This window comes from Syngnathus typhle, linkage group LG10 (assembly GCF_033458585.1).
Source record: "Syngnathus typhle isolate RoL2023-S1 ecotype Sweden linkage group LG10, RoL_Styp_1.0, whole genome shotgun sequence".
NCBI lineage: Eukaryota > Metazoa > Chordata > Actinopteri > Syngnathiformes > Syngnathidae > Syngnathus > Syngnathus typhle.
In genome coordinates, this window is record NC_083747.1 from 1586869 (window position 1) to 1609656 (window position 22788).

Genomic DNA, 22788 nt, shown 5'->3' on the forward strand with positions numbered 1-22788 from the left:
TAACCAATCAGAGGAAAGGGACTCATCATAATGTTGATGCTGCTGCCATCTAGTGGCTCAAATGATCACATCCAATGATGAGCCCAAATGAGGTCATAGACCCCCCTCCTTTTTTTTTTTTTTTAAAACATGAATTATATAGTCCATCCATAATAATGACAATCCAAATATGTTCTACCTGTCAGGAGATCTTCCTCAGATTTGTTGCAGAGCCTCCAGGAGAAGAAAACGTTTGATTTGGTCACTGCAACAACAGCAAAATATAAATTAATTCACAATAGCATGCTTTTGACGATGCATTCGACCTCGCCGCTATGACGTCACCGTTAGTGTTGAAAAAAAAATTATATCTACATTAGCAGGCATATATACGCCACATGATTATTAGCTAAACTTTTAATATGTGCAAATGACAAGCAGGTTTTTCTCGATGCCGTTTTAAGGCGATTTGCATTAAAAGCTTATCAACAGGTAGTGTGTGCATGTGTGTGTGCGTGTGGTGCAGCCAATTGTTGCCAAGCTTCTGCGAGGTGGAGCTTCTTCTTCTTCATCTCGCCACCACTCATCCAAGTCATCAGCCGGCAGCATCGGGCACTGAGGACGCGACAGAGCCGCTAAAGGAAGGAAGCTAACACCGAGGAGCAATTCCAAGGCTGGGATTTTGATTTTTTTCATCATTCCTCTCCATTTTTGGAGGTGTCTTTTGATCGACGATGAGCGTGAAGATGCGGACCGCACTCCATCATCACGTCCTCCTCCTTCTGGCGGGGATTTTTGGCGCGGCTGTGATGGCAAAGCCGGCCAGGCTGAAATTTGTGGTGCACGGTAAGCACAGCTGTCTTGTTCTTATCGAAAAGCATTAATCCCACTTTTGAATCATTTTATCCACCAAATGAGTTTGGGAGGCAAATGGATTAGTTCTTAACATGGCCCCTCCCCCAGCTGCTTCTAAGTCAATTCAATTAATTAAATGCTGGAGGAAAAAAAAGAAAACAATATCGACGTGACGCGAGAAATATTGTGAAGATTTGCCTGAGCCAACCTCAAGCGGCACGCGGGCTGCTTCGTGCGCGCTTTCGCAATTAGCGCACCGAGACGCCTGTCAATCACAGGCGCGTGCACACACACACACACACACACACACACACACACACACACACACACACACACACGAAAGGCTGCACCCTTGACGTGAAATATGGCCGTGTGGAGGCGGCGCGCTGTTCCCGACCGCGTCCTTGCGGGGCTGCAATGCGGGGACCAGCGAGGCGGCTGCAGCAACCAACGCCAGCCATAAAAGAACACGAAATGCACATGCACGCCCATCTGTGTGTGTGTGTGCACGTGTGTGTTTAAGCGTGTGCGTGGAGGAGGGGAGAAGGATTGTGTGGAGCCCCCCCCCCCCTCCCGTCCTCTTTGTCGTTATTTATTCCACTCACACATTTTTACACCTCACACATCCTGCTAATGTCTGATGGAGGTGGTGTGTGTGTGTGTGTGGGCTGGATGTGGATTTTCTGGATCATCTACCTCCCCCAATCCTAAAATGAGCGTAGACAAATACGCTACGAAAGACGACGTACAAGGCGGTCAACATTCATTGCAATGCAGAGCTTGCGCGCACACACACACACACAGTGCACAATTCCAGCAGACGACAAGGTGAAGCATTTAGAAGGAGATGTGAGGAGCTTACAGAGGCGTCAAGTCCTCACGTGTCCTCACTCGACCAGGTCAGATGGATATTTGCATTGCTTTATGAAAACCAGGAGGAACAATTCTTCCAAAAAGAAACTAAGTGCTCGCTTTAAGCTGCTTACTGCCATTCCCACTTCAATTTAAACATACAATATATTGTGTAGTGGTGCGGCAACACATGTAGGCAGACAATGACACAATCCACATAGGCATGTATTCTTTATCCTCTGCCCAAAAAATGTTGGTTGAAGGGACCGGAACAGATGAATGGCTTTTGCATTCATTTTAATGGGGGAAGATAATTTGATGATTAATAATTTAATTTGAGCATGCCTTATTTTTTGGTTTATCTGGACACATGATCCATATCGGACCATATGTGTCCGTATCATATATTATATTGATGGACACATTTACGGAACGATATTATTGCAGAGTTTTTTGTCGGACTCGCAAATGCTATAGCTGAACTATTTCTGGGCCAAAAGTTTGGGCCACGATGAATTTCCCTTGTTACATTACGGCTTGCTTATAAAGATATTTGTCTTTGTAGCCCTCCTAGCTGATTAACCCCCCCCCCCCCCTTGAGAATCTCATTAAGCGCTGAAAGATTTCGGTAAGGACCTGGCACAATTGTACCATTGTACATTTTTAATGAGCACGGCAATCATGACAGCTCCCGACATTCATTCTCCTGCTTATCTTCTTTCAAGGGTTCATTTACAAAAAGGGGAATTATTCAGCATGTAAATGGCAAATCATCATTTATAGCGCTCCAAGTGATCGTTGAATATTTATCTCCCCCCCAACAGAACCGTCTCGCTTCCACTTTGACAAACCCGAGAACTACATTAGCATGTATCACCAGGAAGGCAGCGACATGCTCTACGTGGGCGGCCAAGCCATCATCTACGTGCTCACCTTTAGCAACCGAGGCGTACGCGACGTGCAGGTAAGCTAATGCGCACACTTTTATTTATTTATTTATTCATTCATGATTCATGATGTTGTAAATATGAAATCAATTCCAACACGCTAAGAATTGGCATGCTAACGAGTACGACGAGGGAAGTGCTTGATGTTCAGAAGCTCGATTTTACAATTTGGTCAACTACCGTATTTTCCGGACTATAAGGCGCACCATTAATGCATCATGTCAGATTTTTAATCCAAATCAAATCATTCTCCATTTTATCTTTTTTATTTCAACTTCAGACGTAACAAATCAGTTTATAATCACAAAATAATAATCCATAGTCTTTTTGATTCATGATTCATAGTCTTCAGCGGGCCACTTATGATTGATTTCATGACACAATGATTCGGGCCAGTTTCAATTTAGGAATTTGGTCCGTATATAAGGCGCACCGGACTACTATAAGGCACACTTATGAGAACATTTTAGGTTTTTAGGTGTGCCTTATAGTCCGGAAAATACGGTAATACTCGTCAATTAGCACACACAGATGCTAACCGGCGCACTTCGCTAACCCTTCCAACAGATCCCGGCACCGTCGGACCAGACCGCCATCGACACCTGCAAGGCCAAGGCGGCGCCTCTTGAGGTAAAAGCGCTCGCTCTTCTCCTCCAGGCTTCAACGTGCATCTTCATCATCAGAACTTTCCAGTCTACCACATTTGTCATGACCTCTATGGATCATTTCGGGACCTGAGGGCTTTTTTCTCATCAACACCAAGGCAATGATAGTCGATGATGTCATTGGTGTTATTTCGAAGCTCTCAACTCGCTTTTCGCGAGGGCATCCTTTGCTGACCGTGTTATTTGGATTCTTGCGAAACGAGTGAAATAAATCCAGCCTGAGGCGGCGGAGGTGTCGAAGCGTGATTTGCAGCTTTGTGATGAGATGAGTCGGGGGAAGACGAGGGGCGGCCCGGCCCGCTGTCTGTCTTCAGGATGACGGCTTGAGTCGAACCCAAAATCCATTTCACAATAAATGGCCGAGTTCCAAAGAAAAGGGAGGTCCATCCGATCTCATCCTCATGTTTGCATCCCGGCCTATCTTCAGACTCGGCGTCATTGTTTTGACTCCTGTTCGTCCGTTTGCCTCGCAGCTGGAGTGCGACAACTTCATCACGGTCATTGAGAAGGTCAACGACACCTTCATCGTGTGCGGGACAAATGCCGGCAGTCCCCGCTGCTGGATGCTGGTAAGCGCCGTGGGAATTTCCCGAGGACGTCTGGCTGTATTTCTGTCGCAACCCGCCGATGACGCCAAACGTGTCCGCGCAGGTTAACGACACAGTGCTGAGCGACATCCAGGGCGTGGGGCCCATCGGGTCGCCCTCCGACATCTCCCCGCCGTACCCTTCGCAGAAGTCCATCACCCTGCCCGCAGGTAAAGCGACCCGTGTGCGGCGTAGCGGCGAGCGAACGCCGTCGACGTCACAGCCGCGTAGAAAAGCATTTCTGTTCGTCCGCTGGAGCGAATAACGAGCAGATGTTCCTCATCAGTCTCGCAAGGTCAACGTATTTTTCTTTCCTCGCTTCTCATTTTCATCTTATTAACCGAACGAGATTTGAACGCTCGTCCACTACGAAGACCGAGTTCCACTTTTGCGTCGTTGTCCTCGTTCCTCGCCGCCGGTATGAATATTTTAGGACTAACCAGATGCTAGCGAGGCTAACCGCTATGACACCACCAGCGTATTTTTGTACGATGCGTGTCATGTGGTCTCATCGGCCGGACGATTGTAAAAAGTGCGGTGACGCGAGTTCCAAGTCATTTTTAAAATGGCCGACTGGAGGCGAAGACGCCAGAAAGACGGGAGAAGTCAAATGAAAGCATTGACATCAAGCATGAAATATGCATGCAGAGGAGAGACGTCTGGAGGATTTCTTTTCGATTCATCTCAAAGGGGATTATTGATTTGGTATTCTGATTGATTTACAAGCTTGGTCACAGAACGCAATGAATTCAGCTCCTCAGTCGAGTCTGTGGAATTTAGAAGAGCTTTATTTTCCCTCTATAGGGATCCCAGTGAGTTTTTGAGGCATGCGTTTAGGTCAAATTCGATGACATTTGATCTTTCTGGATTATTTCTGGTTTAGTGACGATCGCTATGGAAACTGAAAAGGAGTGTCGGTGGCTGCTGCCTTCTTCAGCCTGGCTGTGTTTCGTCTTCATCTACTTCATCTTTACTGCGTTAAGCCCCCCGGGGGGCTTCTGTGTTTAATGTTGAGTCTCTGCATCCACATTTTCCCTCCATCATCCATCAGGCACCATTTTGGCCTTTGCTTATCTGCTGATGCGCTTCTGCTCTCAGATGGGAGCCTGTATTCGGCCATGTCGGCGGTGGGCGGTCACGTCGGCTCCATACGTCGGACCTTTGGGCCCCAGAAGCTCCTGAAGACGGAAAATGTTTGGTTGCTGAGTAAGTAGGAGGACAGGCGCTGGTCCAAGATCCCGCGTGTGATGTTTATATCATCTCAGACCCTCAGTTTGCCGGAGCCGCCATCATGCCGTCTTCCCTCAAGTACAAGGAGGAGATCTATTTTTTCTTCAGCGAGATCAACAAGACCGCCCGAGTGGACGAGGAGCCATACCGGGCTCGCATCGGACGTATCTGCACGGTAATATTCCGGAATGACCTTTTGGGTCAAGAGGAGACATTTTTTGGATCAATGTTCTTGTTCTACAGGTGGACGAGGGCGGGATCAAACACCTGCTGGCCGACTCGTGGACCACCTTCATGAAGGCGCGGGTCATGTGCGGTGCCGGAAACACTCAGCAGCAGTACAACAGCATGAAGCAGGCGGTGGTTCTGACCGCACAGGACAAGCGGGCCGGCGTAATGTACGGGCTCTTTTCCAACGCCTGGTGAGCACCGACGGGAATCCGATCTCTTGTACGTTCGATCATCTGTCAATCGGGCCGTCTTGCGTGTTTTGGACCTTCTCTTCCAGGGGCAGAACTGTGATCTGCGCCTACTCCATAGAAGACATCGACCAGGCTTTCTCCACGTCCAAGCTGAAAGGCTACAGCAACTCCTTCATTGGAAATCGACCCGGCATGGTAAGCGTCTGCGGTTCCGGCACTCGCGAGTCGATTCCGATTCCGTTTTGGTCTCTTCGCAGTGCGTTCGAAAGAATTCCTCGGCAGCCAGCCAGAATGACCTGAAAAACCTGGGCGTGATCCGATACCACCCGGAAATCGAAGACGTGATCCGGCCGGTGGGCGTGGCCCCGCTGGACCTGCCGACGGACGACCAAATCACGCACACCGTCGCCGACATCGTCCTGGCCGTCAACGATGAGCACTACAGTGTTCTTTACCTTGGAACAGGTAACGCTGGTGTCGGTTTAGACTCGCTCAAGACAAAATTAGATTTGGGAAGAACAAAGCAGTTCTTGCGAGTTCTTCTTAAGTCAGTTCTTGTCCGTGACATTCATCATCTTTCTGTACCACGAGCAAGCTGATATTTGATTTGGACGTGATCAAACATGCACGTCACGCAGCCGCCGCGGCGGCGGCTCTGAGACGGACCGACAAAATTGCCTAGCGCCTGAGGGAGATCACCATGGCAACAATGACAAGTCGTATGTGCACATGACTCTCCCGCCGCTCTGGTGTACACGGGAGATGTCACATCTATCGGCTTAAGAGTCTGCAAGCAAATTTCGCAGCGCCGTCAGTCCGATATGAGAGACTGGCTAAAAATAGCCGACGGGAAAACAATTTGCTGTCGGCGGAATGAAGTGTGGCAGTGAGGGAGACGATCTGATGGGGGAAAACAAGTGATACGACCCAACGTGCAAGAAATTGAATCGACGGCCAAGAAGTCACACCGTCGTAAACGGGATGACGCCAAATTCAATCGACATCGACGGGCGACTGGGAAGGACAAGAATCGAAACTTTCAAAAAGCTTCTTGACATGTCCACGCACAGTCGAACCGAATTTTACGGGTCGGTTTAACGACGGAGGCTAAAAGAAATCAGTTTGTCTCCAAATGTTGCTGACGTTACAAAAAGCATATACGGTCACAAAAGAGAGATCGAAAAGTGTTTTAGTGAGGAGGAGTTGGCCACAAGGGGGCCATCGGGAGGATTTAGAACCATATGAAAAGGTTTGTTTCTAATCTATGCGAGATTATCGTCACGACCAAAGCGCCGTTGCCGTTTGAATTTCTCAAAGAGTTGAAGTGGCCGCCCGAGCTAAAGCCCCCAATGTAACTTTTGGGCTTTTTCTCCAAGAGTGCAAGCTTTCAAATAAAAACCGTTGCTGGACTAAACCCAATGTGTCCACTCAGCAGCTCAAGTGAAGTTCTGCACTGTCACCCGTTTTCACCCCCGTCTGCTGCTGCTGCTACTGATCCGCTATCTTGATAACAGAGCCGGAAATAGAATAAAAGCGGATAAAACGAGCGTTCCAAAACCTTATCAAAAGAGTTTTTGACGTTTGAGGGAGAAAAAAAAGTTAGGACAGCTCAGGCTGGGAATGTGATGAAAGGCCTCATTGTCGAATGAAAGAAAGAAGCAACGGGGAGAAAAAAGGACAGATTACACAAATATTCCCTCTGGGATTATTCGTCGGACCGCTACAAATCAAATGCTTCGGCTCTAATCTACGTTTTTTGTGAGAAACTAGGCCGATTTCGGTCTCTGTTGTGTCATTTCAGGCAGGTGGTGTTAGCGTAGCGGTTGTACGCTGTATGCTAGCTGTGCGTTACGTCTTAGCCTTGAGCTAGCAAACTATTCGATGGTTGGGTGAACATTTAGATGTAAAAATGTGAACGCGTAGGTGCACTTCCACCTACGAATGGAAATGTTCCAAAAGTTCCGTCTGCTTTCTCTTCGCCAACAGAACAAGGAAAGGTCCTCAAAGTTCTTCATAGCAGCGAAGGGGTGTTTATCATCTCCCAGTACTCCATGTTCCGCAATGAGGGGCCTGTCCTCAACATGGCCATCAACCCCCAAAAGGTACGTCGGGGCACTCTGCTATCTTGTGAATCAATATTTTATGCTCTTACAGAGATGGATGAGGCTACTTGCTATTCCGTTCGAGATTTCACAAAGCTGCCGCTAAAACCAGACGACCGTCTGAAAACAAGACGGCTCTTAGCTAGATTGGAAAAAAAAAAGCAATGAATTGCAAAGCCATTGGATGTTAAAGGTGGGCGCGCTTTCGCCGTAGGGTCACTTGTACGTTGCCACGGCGATGGAGGTCCAGCGACTGCCGCTGGCCGACTGCGGTCGCTACGGCGACACGTGCCGCGAATGCATCCTCTCCCGGGATCCGTATTGCGGCTGGGACAAGGCCAGGAGGAGGTGCATCGCCATCCCGCCGGGATATAACGTCACGTCTGGGTATGTCGGCACACTCAAAGCCATACAGCGCTCGGTCCTTAACGCTTTTTCCTCCATAAAATGTCCATGCAGCAATTTAGGAGTGTCTTGCTGTTTCTAAAGAACACTCGCAAGGCTTCTAATTACGTTCCGAGAGCCTTTTAAAGCAATCTGTCCTTTGTGTGTTCTCTCGGAACAGGTCGCTGATTCAGAATCTGGACCAATCCAATTCGTCGGTTTGCGGGGAGGCTGCTGGTGAGCTCTTTTTTTTTTTTTTATCTGCTCTCTCTGTATCTTAATTAAACCGGCGGGCCAAAGATGAGTATCACATAATTGAGCTGAGTCGGAAAAACATGCAGGCGGGATCGGGTCAAGTTCGGAATCCAGAACGCAACTGGCGACAAGCATCCGCCAGCTCGTTTTTCCACATCTATAGAAAGCCACTGTGGACTCGTTGACATCAATGACGTGCGTTGTCACTTCTCGGAAATCGGTCTTTTACCCCTCCGCATTTTTTTGTCGCATAAACAGCGTGTTGTTCTGATTTTACAGTTTAACAACTCACTTTTATTGATAGTGTTTGGTCTCCCGGGTTGTAAATTGACGCAGTGCGGCCTCTGTGACTTTCGGAGTCTTTGTATTTATGCAGCCGAGGCGCTTTAATTGCTTTACAGCCGTTTCCTCAACTCAATGACTTTATTAGCCCCCCCCAAAAAAAGCCCGCTCAGAAACGACGAAGCAATTAATGAGCTGTTCTTCCAAATAGAGCATTGCTCAAGCTAAAGAGGAAAATATTACTTCTGTTTTTAGGTGATAAGGACTCAAATGTTGTTTTTTTAGTTGACATTCCGTCGGTGTTTAGCTGTCAGGGAGTTCAGGGATGGTCATTCGAAATGAGTTCCGTCACACGTTCTTTCATTTACGATTCAACCCTAGGCATGACTTCCCACGACTTGCTTAAAACTCAACGGGGACTCGACTTGCTTGATTTTCCGAAGGTTAAGCCGAGAAACTTGACAAACTCTTACTCCCACCCACCTCTGGTGATTTCACACTCAATGACTCATAGGTTAAACCATCGCTAACAAGTGAGCATAGAGCATCTTTCTTCCAACAGCCCTCAAGCTGCGTCGCACCTCCCCCAAAGAAGTGTTGGTGCCTTCCAACACCTCCATCTTCCTGCCCTGCCCGGTGCGTTCCTTCCACGCCACCTACCGCTGGGAGAAGGACAACTGCGTCAAGAACTACCCCTGCCTCTTCTCCGGCGACTTCTGCGTCCTGGGGCCGGCGCTGGACACGCCCCTGAGGGACGGCGTCTTCCGTTGCATGGCCACCGAGGACGGCTTCAAGGTGGAGGTCATCTCCTTCAAGGTGGTCAACCACGGCCGGCTGCTGGCCGCCTCGCTGGCCAAGACCGTCGGGCCGTCGCTGCTGCTGGCCGCGGCCGCCGTTTGGCTTCATTAACCGTGGCTAGCGCTAACCACGTATCCTTAATGACTCCCAGTAACAGGATATACGGGAGGTTTGGCTCACAAAACATCACGCATGGTAGTTTTCTTTCATTCGGATGATGAGAAGGTCCTTTGGGGAGAGTGTATCTTCGGAAGGAATCCTCGGACCGAAAAAGTCGGGGAACCCCATTTGGTCACGTTCGAATCAGTACCCAAAACTCGAACATGGAATTTGTCTTCCATCTTCAAACGAGGGTCCCCATTTGTGACATCATCTAAAATTCAGCTTTTTGCTAATGACTTGGAGATTTTAAATCGCTACGCGGTCCCACCTACATTTAGTACCAGCGCCGATGATGACTCTTTGTGAACCATCCCTCTCGCACTAACCAAACCTATCCGACGGGGTTGAAAAGAAAACATCAATGCCAGGCCGATTCTTTACGATGGTTTCTTTGGATCTTTTGACTTAGATTGTGCTTCTTTGTGGATATGTGAAGCTTTACGACTGCTCTTATATCAGACATCTTGCATCACATCTCATTGGTAGTTTTCAAGAAAAAGAAAAAGTTTTTAATACTTCTGGGACATCAACTCCTAAGCACAATTTTGGAGTCTGTGCAAATAGAGTGCGATCGCTGGGACTCGGGCAACATCGCTGGGAGGAAGAGTCATCTATTTTTCGGACAGGAAGTCACGAGGATGAGCGAGAGCTCGTTGCCGACCATCACTGTGTCTCAGCACCTCCTCTTCAGACAAGGACGTTTTTTTTTTTTTGCGGCATCTTTTTTAACAAGACGCCATCAGATATGACACCTTGGTCACAGCTTTGACTACATCAAGTGCGAAAACGCCTTCGCAAAGTTAGCAAGAGCAGAAAGGCGCCTATGGATGACGAAAACCAAAAGTCCGTTTTTCAGATTGGCCAAAGTCGAACAAGATCATCGCCGAAGCCTTTCAAACTAAGATGAAGAACGCAAAGATGCGATCAAGGTGTCGAAAATAGTGATTTTACGCAAACCTCGTTACAAGGGCAACATTTTTACCAGGAGAAAAAAAAAAACAAAGGCTTGTGTTTCGATTTGTGATGTTCCGTATTTTATTGCTGCCTGCAGTGCTGATTTCTACCATTGCTGCCTCTTTACGTGAGCGTTTGTCTCGATGTTTCTTTTTAAAACGGCATCGTTGGAATGTGATATATAACTGTTAGTTTCTCTTATTGGTTTTAAAGCTGCGATAAAAAAACAAACTTGCTAGTCCCTGGACAGAAGCTTCACGTACGTTCGTCTCCGACTTTACGTTGAGCTTGAAAGAACATTACGTCTCTGACTGAAGAGTCGTGTAGCGGATTAGAATGTTCTCCAGAGCGCCGACAAATTATCATTCGGTCGTGTCGAGTCGTCCGCTGCGGCCCGGCTGTCATTAATAGCTAATTAGGAGCCGGCTCGCCGCGCTCTACATTTATTTGAGATTACGAGCAGTGCGAATTGAGACGGCCGTATTTGCTCGCTGGCGGTGCGGCGACGATATCGAAAGCGTTTAAAAGTAGGTCGAATGGTAAAAAGCTGCATTGAGCCAACATCTTCAACATTTTCTGCCTTTTAATGCATGTAAACCATAACTGTGTTAATCCAATCAAATGGCTGCCGGCTTCGGGGGGGGGGGGACTTGAGTCTGATGACTTGAGTCAAACTTAAAAACCCTGTAAAGTGGATTCCGAAATGTATCTCTAATTTAAAAATAAAATCTTTTTTTTCCGAATTGCTACAAACATGCAAAGACAGTAGTACTAGATTATGGGCATTATAGTCAATTATAATTAAATGATAAAACAGTGCCCAGGAAAAGCTTAAGCACCTTTGTTTACCTAAATGGTTATCTGGCAGCTTTTGCTAGCATGACAGCATACTGTTAGCTTGCTAGCTCTCCCTACATTCCATAAATCTTTCCTGCACGCTACAATTTATAGCTCAGAGTCATTATTTAAATTCCTGAGCAGGGAGGTGAGGTCACTGACAAGCCCCCCGACTAAAAAAAGATTCTCGACAAGATTGAAGGCATTTTTGGGCGGAGTGAGATTTTGCTTATTCAGAAGAAATGCATTTTGAATTCTCATTTTACATCCTTTTTGTTTTAAATCATCAAAATTTGGCATGGTTTTTTTTTTTATAACATTCCTCTTAGTTGTGTCACATTTAAACAACATTTATTTTCACTTTACAGGGTTTTTAAGTTGCTAATTCTAGAACTTGCCTGGCCAAATATGATAAACTCGACTTAAACTTGGTATTCATGACCGACTTGAACTACGTGACTTGACAAGTCTTGTCTGTTTACGTTTTTTTTTTTTTTTTTAAAGAAATCTGCATTTCGTGATGATGTGACAAGAAAAGTAAATTTTTGTATGTACTGCGCACAAACCTGGCAACTAACCAGTGCAGCGGCAGCCACCTCATGAACTCGATTTTTGCCAAAATAATTTGAGATTTACTTCAAATGTGGAGTTTCAGATTTCAGAATTATTTTGGACTTTTTAACTTATTCCCACCTCCGGCTACCCGCGTCACGTATCTCTCCGACGACTAAGTTCAACCTAAGCTTTTTGATACAAGCTTCTTTCTAGCCACGAAGCCTCAGTGCTGCAAGTAGTCGCGTCAGGACCTGCGTGTGGTCCAAATACAAACTCAACAAACGGATTCGCTCAACCACATGTGTTGCTTTGGTTACTGCTAGCGTCAGATTTGGATTCCAAGCATCTTGAAATGGCTGCCGGCCCGCCATCTTTGTTACGTTCCTTTTCGCGGCGTGTTTATGCGGATGAGGTGGCTTGCTGTCGTTTTGCTCCGAGGTCTCGAGTGATGTACGTGAAACGTGCCCGCTGTCTTGTTTTTTTTGTGTCCGACTCTTTCTACGGTACTCATGTTCGTCATAATATATTAATGATGCTATTATTTTTAAAAGCTCATATCTGGTGCAATAGATATTCATGTAACAAATCCTTATTGACATGTGTTAACCTCGACATGTGCGGTGAAAATTAATAAAATGTGACTACACTATAAACAAAAAGATGTTCTTTACTTGACAACACCAGAACTTTAAGTGACCTTTCGTTTTTTACGTTTCCATTGATGGAGCTATATTGAGTTACAGCTAGCTAGCTATTTCGCTAACTATAGCTCGCGAGCTCGAACAACATTCGATTTTAAAACTGGGAACCAATTTCTGCCCCATATCATCTCCCCTCTTACCCAACAACAGTAACTTAGTTTTATTCTAGAAAGGTCAAATATCGATATTTTCTCATGTGACGATCGCGGCCAGCGTGAAGCCGACGTGCTGTGTGGCAACTGCTAAGGTTACAAAATGGTTAAAGGCTTCTCGCATCGGGGGTGCTCCATCATCATCTGCTGGCAAGAATCACCTCAATCCGAATGCCAAAGGAAAGTTCAAGGTACTTTCAAAAGACAAAGAGCTTTGAAAAGCGGTTGCGCCACGAGTCGATCTTATCTATTAGTCACGTCGATCTTATCTATTATTCATTTATTTACGGACAGAAGCACTTATCCTCAATTGAATTTGTTTTCCACTTTGAGAAGGTGCCTGATGTTGCTTAACATGAATTCAAAAGGCTTCATTAGGGCTAAATTGTAGAGCGTGAATCTTCGTCTTTGTTTCCATCAGGTGTGTCGCCCGCCCGACAACAGGTCGGTTGTTGTTGCTGCCAGGTGTTGCTGCTAAATGAGCGTTTTGCATACCAACTTTTTGTGCCCTGCTGTCGCAATCTTTGGGGGACAGGTTTTAGGACTTAAAAAGCCATTCTTCTGTTTAGACAGGGCCTTTTTAATGGGACATTTTTCTCCACGACCTTTTCAAACTAATGACCCTCTCGGTCCAGATTTTCGACATTTCTGTCCTCAGAGGAATGTCCCTGTACGACGAGGCTGCTCTGCTATGTTGTGCTATCGGTTTGTCAAGAAAAACATGATACAATTTTCAGAGCCATTTTGCTCAGACCCGCATTTAATACTCTTGGTTCCGACACAAGAGCTTGTTTGAAGTGAACAAGTCTGGAGGAAAAGGCCAATGAAGGTCGGACGTCTCCGAACGAAGAACACGTTGACCTTTAGCGTGGCTGGTTAATGATCCACACCCAACCTTTCCCGCCAGTACCCGCCCCCAAATATTTGATTCCGGTACGGACTACAGTATATTCATGAAGAAATGTGCGGTGCATGTTGAATGTCAAAGGTTCTTCTCGAACACAACGAGATGACTTGTATTCATATCGACCATGCTGATGCTGCATAAACTGCAATAGGAACCGGTGAGTTAGCTAAACAAAGATGAGAACAATGGAAGACGTAAGCCGAGCATGCGTGAGACAAAACTGATAACGATAAGATGGATGTCAAAACAACCTGGCAGACGTGTGTCACTGATAGGGAGAGAAACAAAATGAGTCACATGGAAAACTAACGTCTAGAAGTTAAAACGGGACGCCTGCGTCATCAGGGCTAGTGTTGATGTATCGTTTGTTCTGCGACTGTGCTTGTAACTCAAAATTTGTTATTTTCCCCAATGAAATGAGCTGCGGTAATATTAGCCGTTCTTCGCAGAGGATAAAGAATATATGCCTGTAAATCTACATTTGTTGCGCCATGGATTGTGTTCAAAAAAAATTTCTTATTAATGCGTGCATAGTATTATACATACAACGCTGCTCACTAATTATTCTGCAATGCACAATCACATCGGCATATATTTTAGCATACCGTAATTTTCGGACTATAAATCGCGGGTTTTTTTCATAGTTTGGGTGGGAGGGCGACTTATACTCAGGAGCGACTTACATACATATATATGTTTTTTTTTTCACTTTTTTGGCCATTTTATGGCTGGTGCGATTTATACTCCGGTGCAATTTATAGTCCGAAAATTACGGTAATAACATTATTCGAGGCTTTTTTTTTTTAATTCTGTCAATCAGTCTAGTCTTTTCCTCACCAAACCGAAAGTTTCACTGGGAATGTTGTAAAGGAGAGAATTTCCTCGTGCTTTTGTGATTAATACATTACAAAATCGAATCATGGCAAAAATAAAGCACGTTTGGGTGTTGCAAGGCAATACTTCTACTTTTCAATTGTCTGTGTAAAGTCAGCAGAGCGAGGGAAAAAAAAAAACCAAGTCACATTTTTGAGGCTGTTCCTCATTCCTGAACACCACACACACAATACACACACACACACACACAATACACACGCACACACACACAATACACACGCAGAGGAGGGAGCATGAGGACATAAGGGAGTAAGCTCGGCCAATAGATACAAACTGCTCTGACACACGGCCCCGATTCAAACAAGCGACCACGGCTGAGGGAGAAAGAGAAAGCAACTGACCGACCGAGTCTGAGAAGGTGAGTTTAACTTTAGACGGGAATTACTGCAACTCGATCATCATTTGAGTTGTTGTTGTTGAATGGATGGACGCACATGTGAGTCGGAGTAGTGTTGCACAACTGGTGGCTCCAAGCCATAACGCGGCTTAAAGACGGACGGGGCTAGTCCAAAATAAATGACTGATAAGTGACTTAGGCATTCCTATGAATTTTTCCAGTGTTTATTTTATTGGCTTAACTGCTGTGAAAATATTTGGTTTTTTTATTAGAAGGAAAATAAAATGTCTGAGGAAAAGACATAATATATATTAGAGTAAAATCTTGAAGCTGAAAGTTGTAAGTATTTTGAAAAAAACAACAACAAAATAAATAATAAATGAATGAATGAATGGTTGTGACCGAGTCAACTCTACTTCAATCATTCGTTGGGCGGGTGGATTGAGCAACAAGCACGACTCGCACGTTGCCAGCAGCAATTCAAAAAAAAAAAAAAAAAACATTTAAAGCTAAACCTCAAGAAAAGATAAGCTCTGACACGCTAATATTTCAACGAACCTGACATCATAACAAGATCTGACGACGCGGCGTTGCAAGTTGCCGTCTGCTTATAGATGGTGCTTAAGATAAGCAGCCATCAAAACAGGATGCTGTTAGGTATCACGCGCAGGTTAGCTAGCACAAATGCTGCTTGTGCAGAAAGTTCAAACGGTCACACGTAATACAGCAGGTTTTTGAAACAATTATTTTGGCATTGATTATCTTTATCGTTATGTGCCTCAGAAGGAGCAGTCCGTTTTGGCGGCCTCTAGTGGTGCTACCGTAAAGTCAAACTCAGCTTTATTGTCAATCTCTTCGCGTCAAGACACACAAAGAAACCGAAATGACGTTTTCTCTATCCCGCGGTGACGAGACATATTACACGATAGACATACGAGTCAACGACACAACATAAAAACAAGAAGGCGCAAACGATAAATAATAAGAGTATATAAGAATATATAAATAATAAAAAAGTAAAAGGAAGTAAAACGTCACAAAAGCTCATTTCCGGGTCGTTCCATTGGAAATAATTTCCTCTGGAGCATTTTATAGCTTCAGTGTGAACTTAATGACCTACCATTTCGCCACAGTGCACGAGCCACATGACGGGAAACAATAACACAATGCTCCATGTGACCTAGTTTCTCGCAAGCTGCCACTCCATTGAAGGAGGTGCGGCAATTTCAAAGTGTCATTCACGTAAGGACGGACCAATCCCGCTTCTGATAAATGGCGTCAAATTTCCTTCCGATGAATCACTCTTGCTGCCGCTGCTGCTGCCGTGCAAGTTAATAACAAACCAGGCCAAGGCCAAATACTTCTCCAGTCTATTTTTCAAAAACTATTATTCCCCCCCCCCCCCCCCACACACCCATTTTGTTTTTTTTAATATTCCAACTATAATGTTTCCATTCTTTATATTTCTCGTTAACGGTTATTTGAAGTATGATAATTGGATTTCGATTAATTGCACATAAATGTTTCGACAAGGAGTGGCGAAAGATTCCAGCCGCGAGCAAAGTGGATAAATGTGTGCCAACTGGCAAAGTGGTCGAGAAATGCCGGAGACAAAAACAGAAAGTGGTTGGAAAAGAAACGGGATAAACAAGAGCTCATATCTTGCCAACGGGCATTGCACACATGAGGCGGGTTACCATGGCAACTCGAGGTGGTTCCAAATCAACACTTTCTCTGATGACACATTAATTAGCCCAACAGAGATGATTAGAAATGATTTTCCGTATTACACTCTCCACACTTTCCATCCATTTGGGGCCCGATTTAATAAGATCATATTATATTGCCGTTTCTGCACATCTCCAGGTGAGTCACAATGTTGTGGACCTTCATCGTCCTCAGTGGCGTCTTCAACGGAGGACACGCGTCACCAACCCAGAGTCCATCGACGCTAACCGGCACCACGGGAGACGTACCCTGCCGCTTCTCCGACGGGGGCCGCGTGGCAAATTGCCTGGGCGGCCAGCTGGAGAGCGTCCCGTGGAGATATTTCCCATCCACACTGGAGGACATCGACTTATCCTACAATAGACTCCAAGCCGTCCGTCAAGAGGACTTTGCGCATGTGCCTCGCCTCCGCGTGCTCAAGCTGCAGTTCAACAACATCTCGCGTATCCACGACGACGCGTTCCGGAACAACGATCTGCTGGAACATCTCAACATCTTCAATAACTCCCTGGGCGAGATTCCCGCCTCGGTGCTGACGTCTCTGCCGAACTTGAAGTTTCTCTACATGTCCAACAACCTTTACAAGCGCGCTACGTTAGCCGAGGGATTCTCAAGGCTGGCCAAACTGCGGGTTCTGTCCTTGGGTGGCCCTCTGGTGGAGGGCTTGAAGAAGGAAGACTTTGACTCACTGAAGAACATCAAGTTACACACCTTCGCTATCAAATGCTCCTCCAATTTAAGTTACTACGAGCCTGGAACTCTGCGGCTTCTCCAGACCGCCCAGATAGGCTTCGACATGGCCGTCGACCAGCGGCCTGGCACTCTCCGTCACATATTGCGAGACCTCGCCAACAAGACCTTCGGCGGCATCCAATTCCGCAACCTCTTTGAGTTCTCCTACTACACGGGAGACGAAGACATCTTCCAGGGCTTGAGCCGCGTGGCGGCCTACCAGTTGGTCTTCCACAGAGGAAAGTTCAACGAGAACCTCTTGAGGATGGCCCTGACCAATCTGCAGGAGGCCCCCATCAAGAGGGTCCGCTTCCAGTACATCGACTTTGCACGCTCGCCGACGTTCACCGACAGCGGTGCCGAATCCAGCATCACCAACCTGCATCTGGAAACGCTGGATCTCTGGTAAGATGCGCCGGCTCGGCAAATCTCGACTCGTTGATGGCTAAAACGCTAAGCGTGCGGTTCCCGATGTCGTTCAGGTACATCAGCAATCCCGACATCCTGCGTTTCGACTGGCGCTTCAGTTGGTTCAACAACATCAGGCGCCTGTCCATCGGCTACGTCTACTTCAACTCTGTTCCTTGCGACGCCTGGGTGGAGATGAACGGCGTGGAGGTCCTCGACGTCTCCAACAACCGCCTACGGGACGACTACGTCTTCAACCAGCTGTGCGACTACAGGGGCTCCATGAGCAGCCTTCACACCTTCAACCTGAGCACCAACGAGCTGGTCAGCTTGAGAGACTTGGCGGCGCTGACCAGGCAGTTCCGCCGGCTGCAAGTGTTGGACTTCAGTCGCAACCAGATGGGCTCGGCCCAGAGCAGCCGAGGCTGCGTCTGGCAAGAGAACATCACCAGGGTCATCGCGCACCACAACCAGTTCACCACGGAAGGCCTCGACTGTCTGCCCACCACCGTGCACTTCCTGGACCTGTCCTCGTGCAACCTAGACCAGCTGAACGTCAGGTACTTCGAGAAGGCCGTCAACCTGAAGGAGTTGCTTTTGAGCGACAACAAAATCAAGTTCATCCCGTCCAAGTGGGAGAGCCCGTCGCTGTTCAGGTTGGCGTTGGACGGGAATTCTTTTGGTCTCATCAGCGTGGAATCATTCCAGCTCATGCCCGGACTCTCTGACCTGAGAGCTGGGAACAACCCGTACCACTGTACCTGCGAGCTCCATGCTTTCATCGAGGACACCAAGGCCAAAGGACGGGTCAACCTAACGGACTGGCCCGAGAACTACAAGTGCTACCACCCGGAGCCTTTTCTCAACACGGTCATATCCAAATACCTCCCGAGCGAGGTGGCGTGCGACGTCAGACTGGTCATCATCATCAGCGTGACCACCACGGCGGCCGTCATCCTCATCCTGATGCTTACCTGCTACATTTTTGACTTGCCGTGGTACACCAAGGCCACGTATCAGATCATCAGAGCCAAATACAGAGCACACAAGGAGCGAGCCGCCGGAGAAGCCGGACCTTTCGCCTATCACGCCTTCATATCTTACAGCCACTGGGACGCCGAATGGGTGAGGGAACATCTGCTGCCGTGCCTGGAGACCAACCGGAACCCTTACCGACTGTGCATACACGAGAGGGACTTCATGCCGGGACGCTGGATTATCGACAACATCATTGAGAACATCGAGAGCAGTCGCAAGGTAAGGCTGAGATGTTGTCTTTTTTTTTTGGTGTGCCCTCAAAGCGAAACCAGTTTCAAAGTTTGAGAATTGGATGGCAAAAAACATTAACTGAATTTAAGTGAAATAAAATAAAGTCTTGACACATTATGCTGACTTCACAGAGAAGGAATGGCGAGTCTCCCCCTCTCGTTTGAAATAAACTTAGAGCAACATCGCCACCTAGTGGGCAGTTTTATTACGTCCCTTTTGTAAGTAACAACTCAAGAGGACTTTATATCATATTGAGTGGCATTTTTCTTACCAAAAAAAAAAAAACTTTCAATACAGATAGATGATTTGAGACACGAGTGAATTAAACTCGTATCTCAAGGCACCACTTTAATATGTCTGCTCCTAAGACTAGCAAGCAAAGTTTCCACGGATACTAAACAATTTTTGATTTATAAATGATTTGTTCCCGTTTCTCTGGGCAGGTGATATTTGTGCTGTCGCGGAACTTTGTGAACAGCGAGTGGTGCAACTACGAGCTGTACTTTGCTCAGCAGCGAGCCATGGGCAAAACATTTAGCGACGTCATCCTGGTGGTGAAGGAGCCCATCGACCCGAGCTCCTTGCCGAGCAAATACTGCAAGCTGAAGAAGATGCTGAGCACCAAGACCTACCTGGAGTGGCCTCAGCAGGCTAATCAGCAGGCCTTCTTCTGGACACAGTTGAGGAGCGTCTTGGGCAGACCCACCAGAGATAGCGTCCGAAGCAAGAAATGGTCCGTGGGGGGCCAGTCGACGACGGAGGTCAGGGAGCCGGAAGTGGCCCATCCTGATGGAGAAGCGGAGTACATTAAAGACGGAGTGTTTAACGAAAGACAAATCCCTGTGGTAGCGTGAGGCACTTCCCTCGGTAAACCTAAACGTCTGGAGACAAAAGGTCCGACGTGAACATGATGCCGGGATGCTGAAAGGATTGGACCCCCGCTTGGTGAAGCCAACAGATTTGCAGCTTAAGCTACATGCTCCTTAAATTGCATTCATAAACTGGCGTTATTATTACCGGTAGAAAAATGAAAAGTATTAATTGCCTTGCCTTTGTTGAAGTATTTTGTATACAGAATCAGAAATGCATATTTTATATATATATATATATATATATATATATATATATATATATATATATATATATATATATATATATATATATATATATATATATATATATATATATATATATATGACGCTTTTTGAGCACCGCGGCTGGCGGGAGGATATATATATATATATATATATAAATAATTAATTATCAGGCGCTTCCGGATCATAGCAGAATTAAAATATACTTCTACATCTGTTAATATTTGTAAAATGCTGGACATTTGTTATTTTATTTTTTTACTGTCTTCTTGAATAAAAATGTGGAATTGCAACGCGGTTATTCATACGATAAAAACGAACCAACTATCGTGCTCCCGTTTTCATTCACGTGCTACTTTACTGACGCGTCATACCACCAGTGACCAGAGGGGTCGCTGTTGTCACTCAAAAGATGAATCAGGTTGCAGGTCGAAACGCTCATAAGTGATGACATGCCAGCTGGACACACTTGGGCTTGTTAACTTCGTGGTCAGGTGAGTTTGCTTCTCTTTGTATTCAAGAAACATGATGAAAATAAGATTTTAAGAGGCATTTTGAAAGTGTGCCGTTGTTTAATTTGAGGTGGTGTGTGTGTAAGAGATTTCAAGGCCATTTAATGAACTTGTGGCAGGGGGGGGATGTTTGTCTTCTTCTCAAACTTGAAGCGGGGTCATCCTTAAAAATATGAAAACTTGTGATTGATATACTGAAAGCCCAAAGGAATGAATAATATTTTCCGCATCTCTACCTGTAAGAATTGAATCGGTGACATCATGTCCTGAAAAAAACCTTGCACACGGACGGGTGTGGTCAGGTCTCTGCTTTGCCTCTGATAAAACCTCCAAAAGGTCAGCTCACTTCTAGGTTTTGTCGAATGGTACTCTTATGCTGATGACATCGTTTGAGATCATTGAAAGTGACGATTAAAAAAAATCATCTTAAGCCTCCTTAAAGAATTTCTCCTTTATTTCCTACCAGTGCTCTGCACCCTCATAAAATATGTAGAGAGCTGAAAGTGGATTCAGATCTTCAGGGGGGTGTCTCGGCTGCTCAGCGTGAGGCTGGCTCACTTTGCTGTGTTTTTTCCGTTCTTTTATTTGGAGGTGATATGACTCCGAACCCCCCGCGTTGCAGCTTCTCGGGTGTCCCGCGGTGCCAACCGGTGAAGAAAATGCTTTGTTGCTGTGAGAAGAACAATACGATTCTTTTTCTCTGACAGAGATATGTGATAACGCTGTTACGGATTGCGGTTGTGATGAATATTTCATTTGAATCAAATACACGGCATTCGCTCCAATACATATAACAAAGTGTTATCGGTGACGTAGTATCGGAGCATTCATACTGCTCCGTCCATCCATCCATCCATCCATCCCTATTAGGACAGAAGCATCTCATTGGAAGCTTAAGCCAACTTTACCCTGTGCTGCTTTTTTTTATGTGAAAGGTAACCAATGCTGAACGGTCGCCAAGGCAGTACGGCGCCTGAATCGAAGGTAATGGCGGAAAGCGGCGTGACATCTGCTTGGAAACAATTGTCGCCATTGGCCGATTTTTGGTGCCGGCGCTGATGTGTAAATATCTGATTGCAGGATGCTGTGTTGCTGTGCAAAAGCATGCAGTCGCGGTAATATTACACTTCGTCGGATTCTGAAAGGTATCGCGGAACGGGGTTGATAATGGCGACCCGGCTTCAGAGGCTGGGTGGTACCAGTGTGAAAGGGAGTACGGCTGAGCAGGATTTGACCCCTGGGATACGTACCGCATCCAAAAGTGAAGAGGCGAAAGCTAGGAGAGGATGTGAAGATTTACTTGGAAACCATTTTGTGCTCTGCATGAAATTGCCGTGTGGTTGTGTGAAAAAGGCGAAATAGATTTAAGATACCTCGGTTGTTGTTTTTTTTTTTTAAATTATGTGTCCTGCTTAGGATGCAAGATTGCAGTGAGTTCCCCCCACCCCCATCACAGTCTTTATAGTTGTGTTAAATTGTGCGTTAGTGTGTTGCAGGTACCGAGCGTGTTGACAAAATGGGCCGTCAGTTGGAAAAGGCCATCGAGGGTCTCATCACCATCTTCCACTCGTACTCGTCTAAAGAGGGCGACAAGCACAAGCTGAGCAAAGCCGAGCTCAAGACGCTCCTGCAGGAGGAGCTCACCGACTTCATGTCCGTAAGTGGCCATTTTGTTTCCCCCCCCCTTCCAATCAGACAAAACGGTCGCGTTCAGCTTTTTGTTTTTCAGGGCTGCAGCGACGCGTCCGCCGTTGACAAGATTATGTCTGACCTGGATGAGAACGGCGACCAACAGCTGGACTTTCAGGAGTTTGTGGTTCTGGTTGCGGCGCTCACTGTGGCTTGTAATGAATTCTTTGAAGGCACCTGCAAGAATTAAATCAAAATATAGACATTGTGAAAGTTATGTTGTCTGCATCCTAATAAAAATGTTCAAACTGGATGAAGTTGTAGTCGTCTGAAGTTTTTCAGTGTCTATGGCATGAGGAGGGGAAAAAAACTGGCAAAGGAAAAGTCAGAGTACTTTGCGTGTGCAGTACACCAACTGACCAGCAGATGGCGACACAGTCTATAAAAAGACCAACGTTTTCTGCTTCGCGGTCAAGTGTAGAAGCCGAAAGGATGGCCTGTGTCCCGACATGTCGGCACGCTCAGTCTCACGTGGTAAACAAACCGGCCCCCCATTTCA

General features: G+C 46.3%; 2 protein-coding genes across 2 annotated transcripts; both read left to right on the forward strand.

Moving 5' to 3' along the window:
- Nucleotides 1–565: 565 nt before the first annotated feature.
- Nucleotides 566–12541, forward strand: si:ch211-113g11.6 (uncharacterized protein LOC559008 homolog). Its single transcript, XM_061288240.1, has 14 exons — nt 566–825; nt 2511–2650; nt 3201–3263; nt 3772–3867; nt 3950–4055; nt 4984–5091; nt 5151–5290; nt 5359–5537; nt 5624–5732; nt 5795–6002; nt 7524–7639; nt 7854–8026; nt 8205–8260; nt 9123–12541. The coding sequence occupies exons 1-14, from the start codon at nt 714–716 to the stop codon at nt 9467–9469; spliced, it is 1953 nt and encodes a 650-aa protein (XP_061144224.1). The 5' UTR covers nt 566–713; the 3' UTR covers nt 9470–12541.
- A 2180-nt stretch (nt 12542–14721) lies between these two features.
- On the forward strand, nt 14722–22542 carry tlr18 (toll-like receptor 18). Its single transcript, XM_061289039.1, has 7 exons — nt 14722–14878; nt 16724–17722; nt 17800–18982; nt 19438–19846; nt 21585–21715; nt 22087–22257; nt 22330–22542. Exons 2-7 carry the CDS (start codon nt 16734–16736, stop codon nt 22477–22479), a joined length of 3033 nt encoding a protein of 1010 aa, XP_061145023.1. The 5' UTR covers nt 14722–14878; nt 16724–16733; the 3' UTR covers nt 22480–22542.
- Nucleotides 22543–22788: the final 246 nt, after the last annotated feature.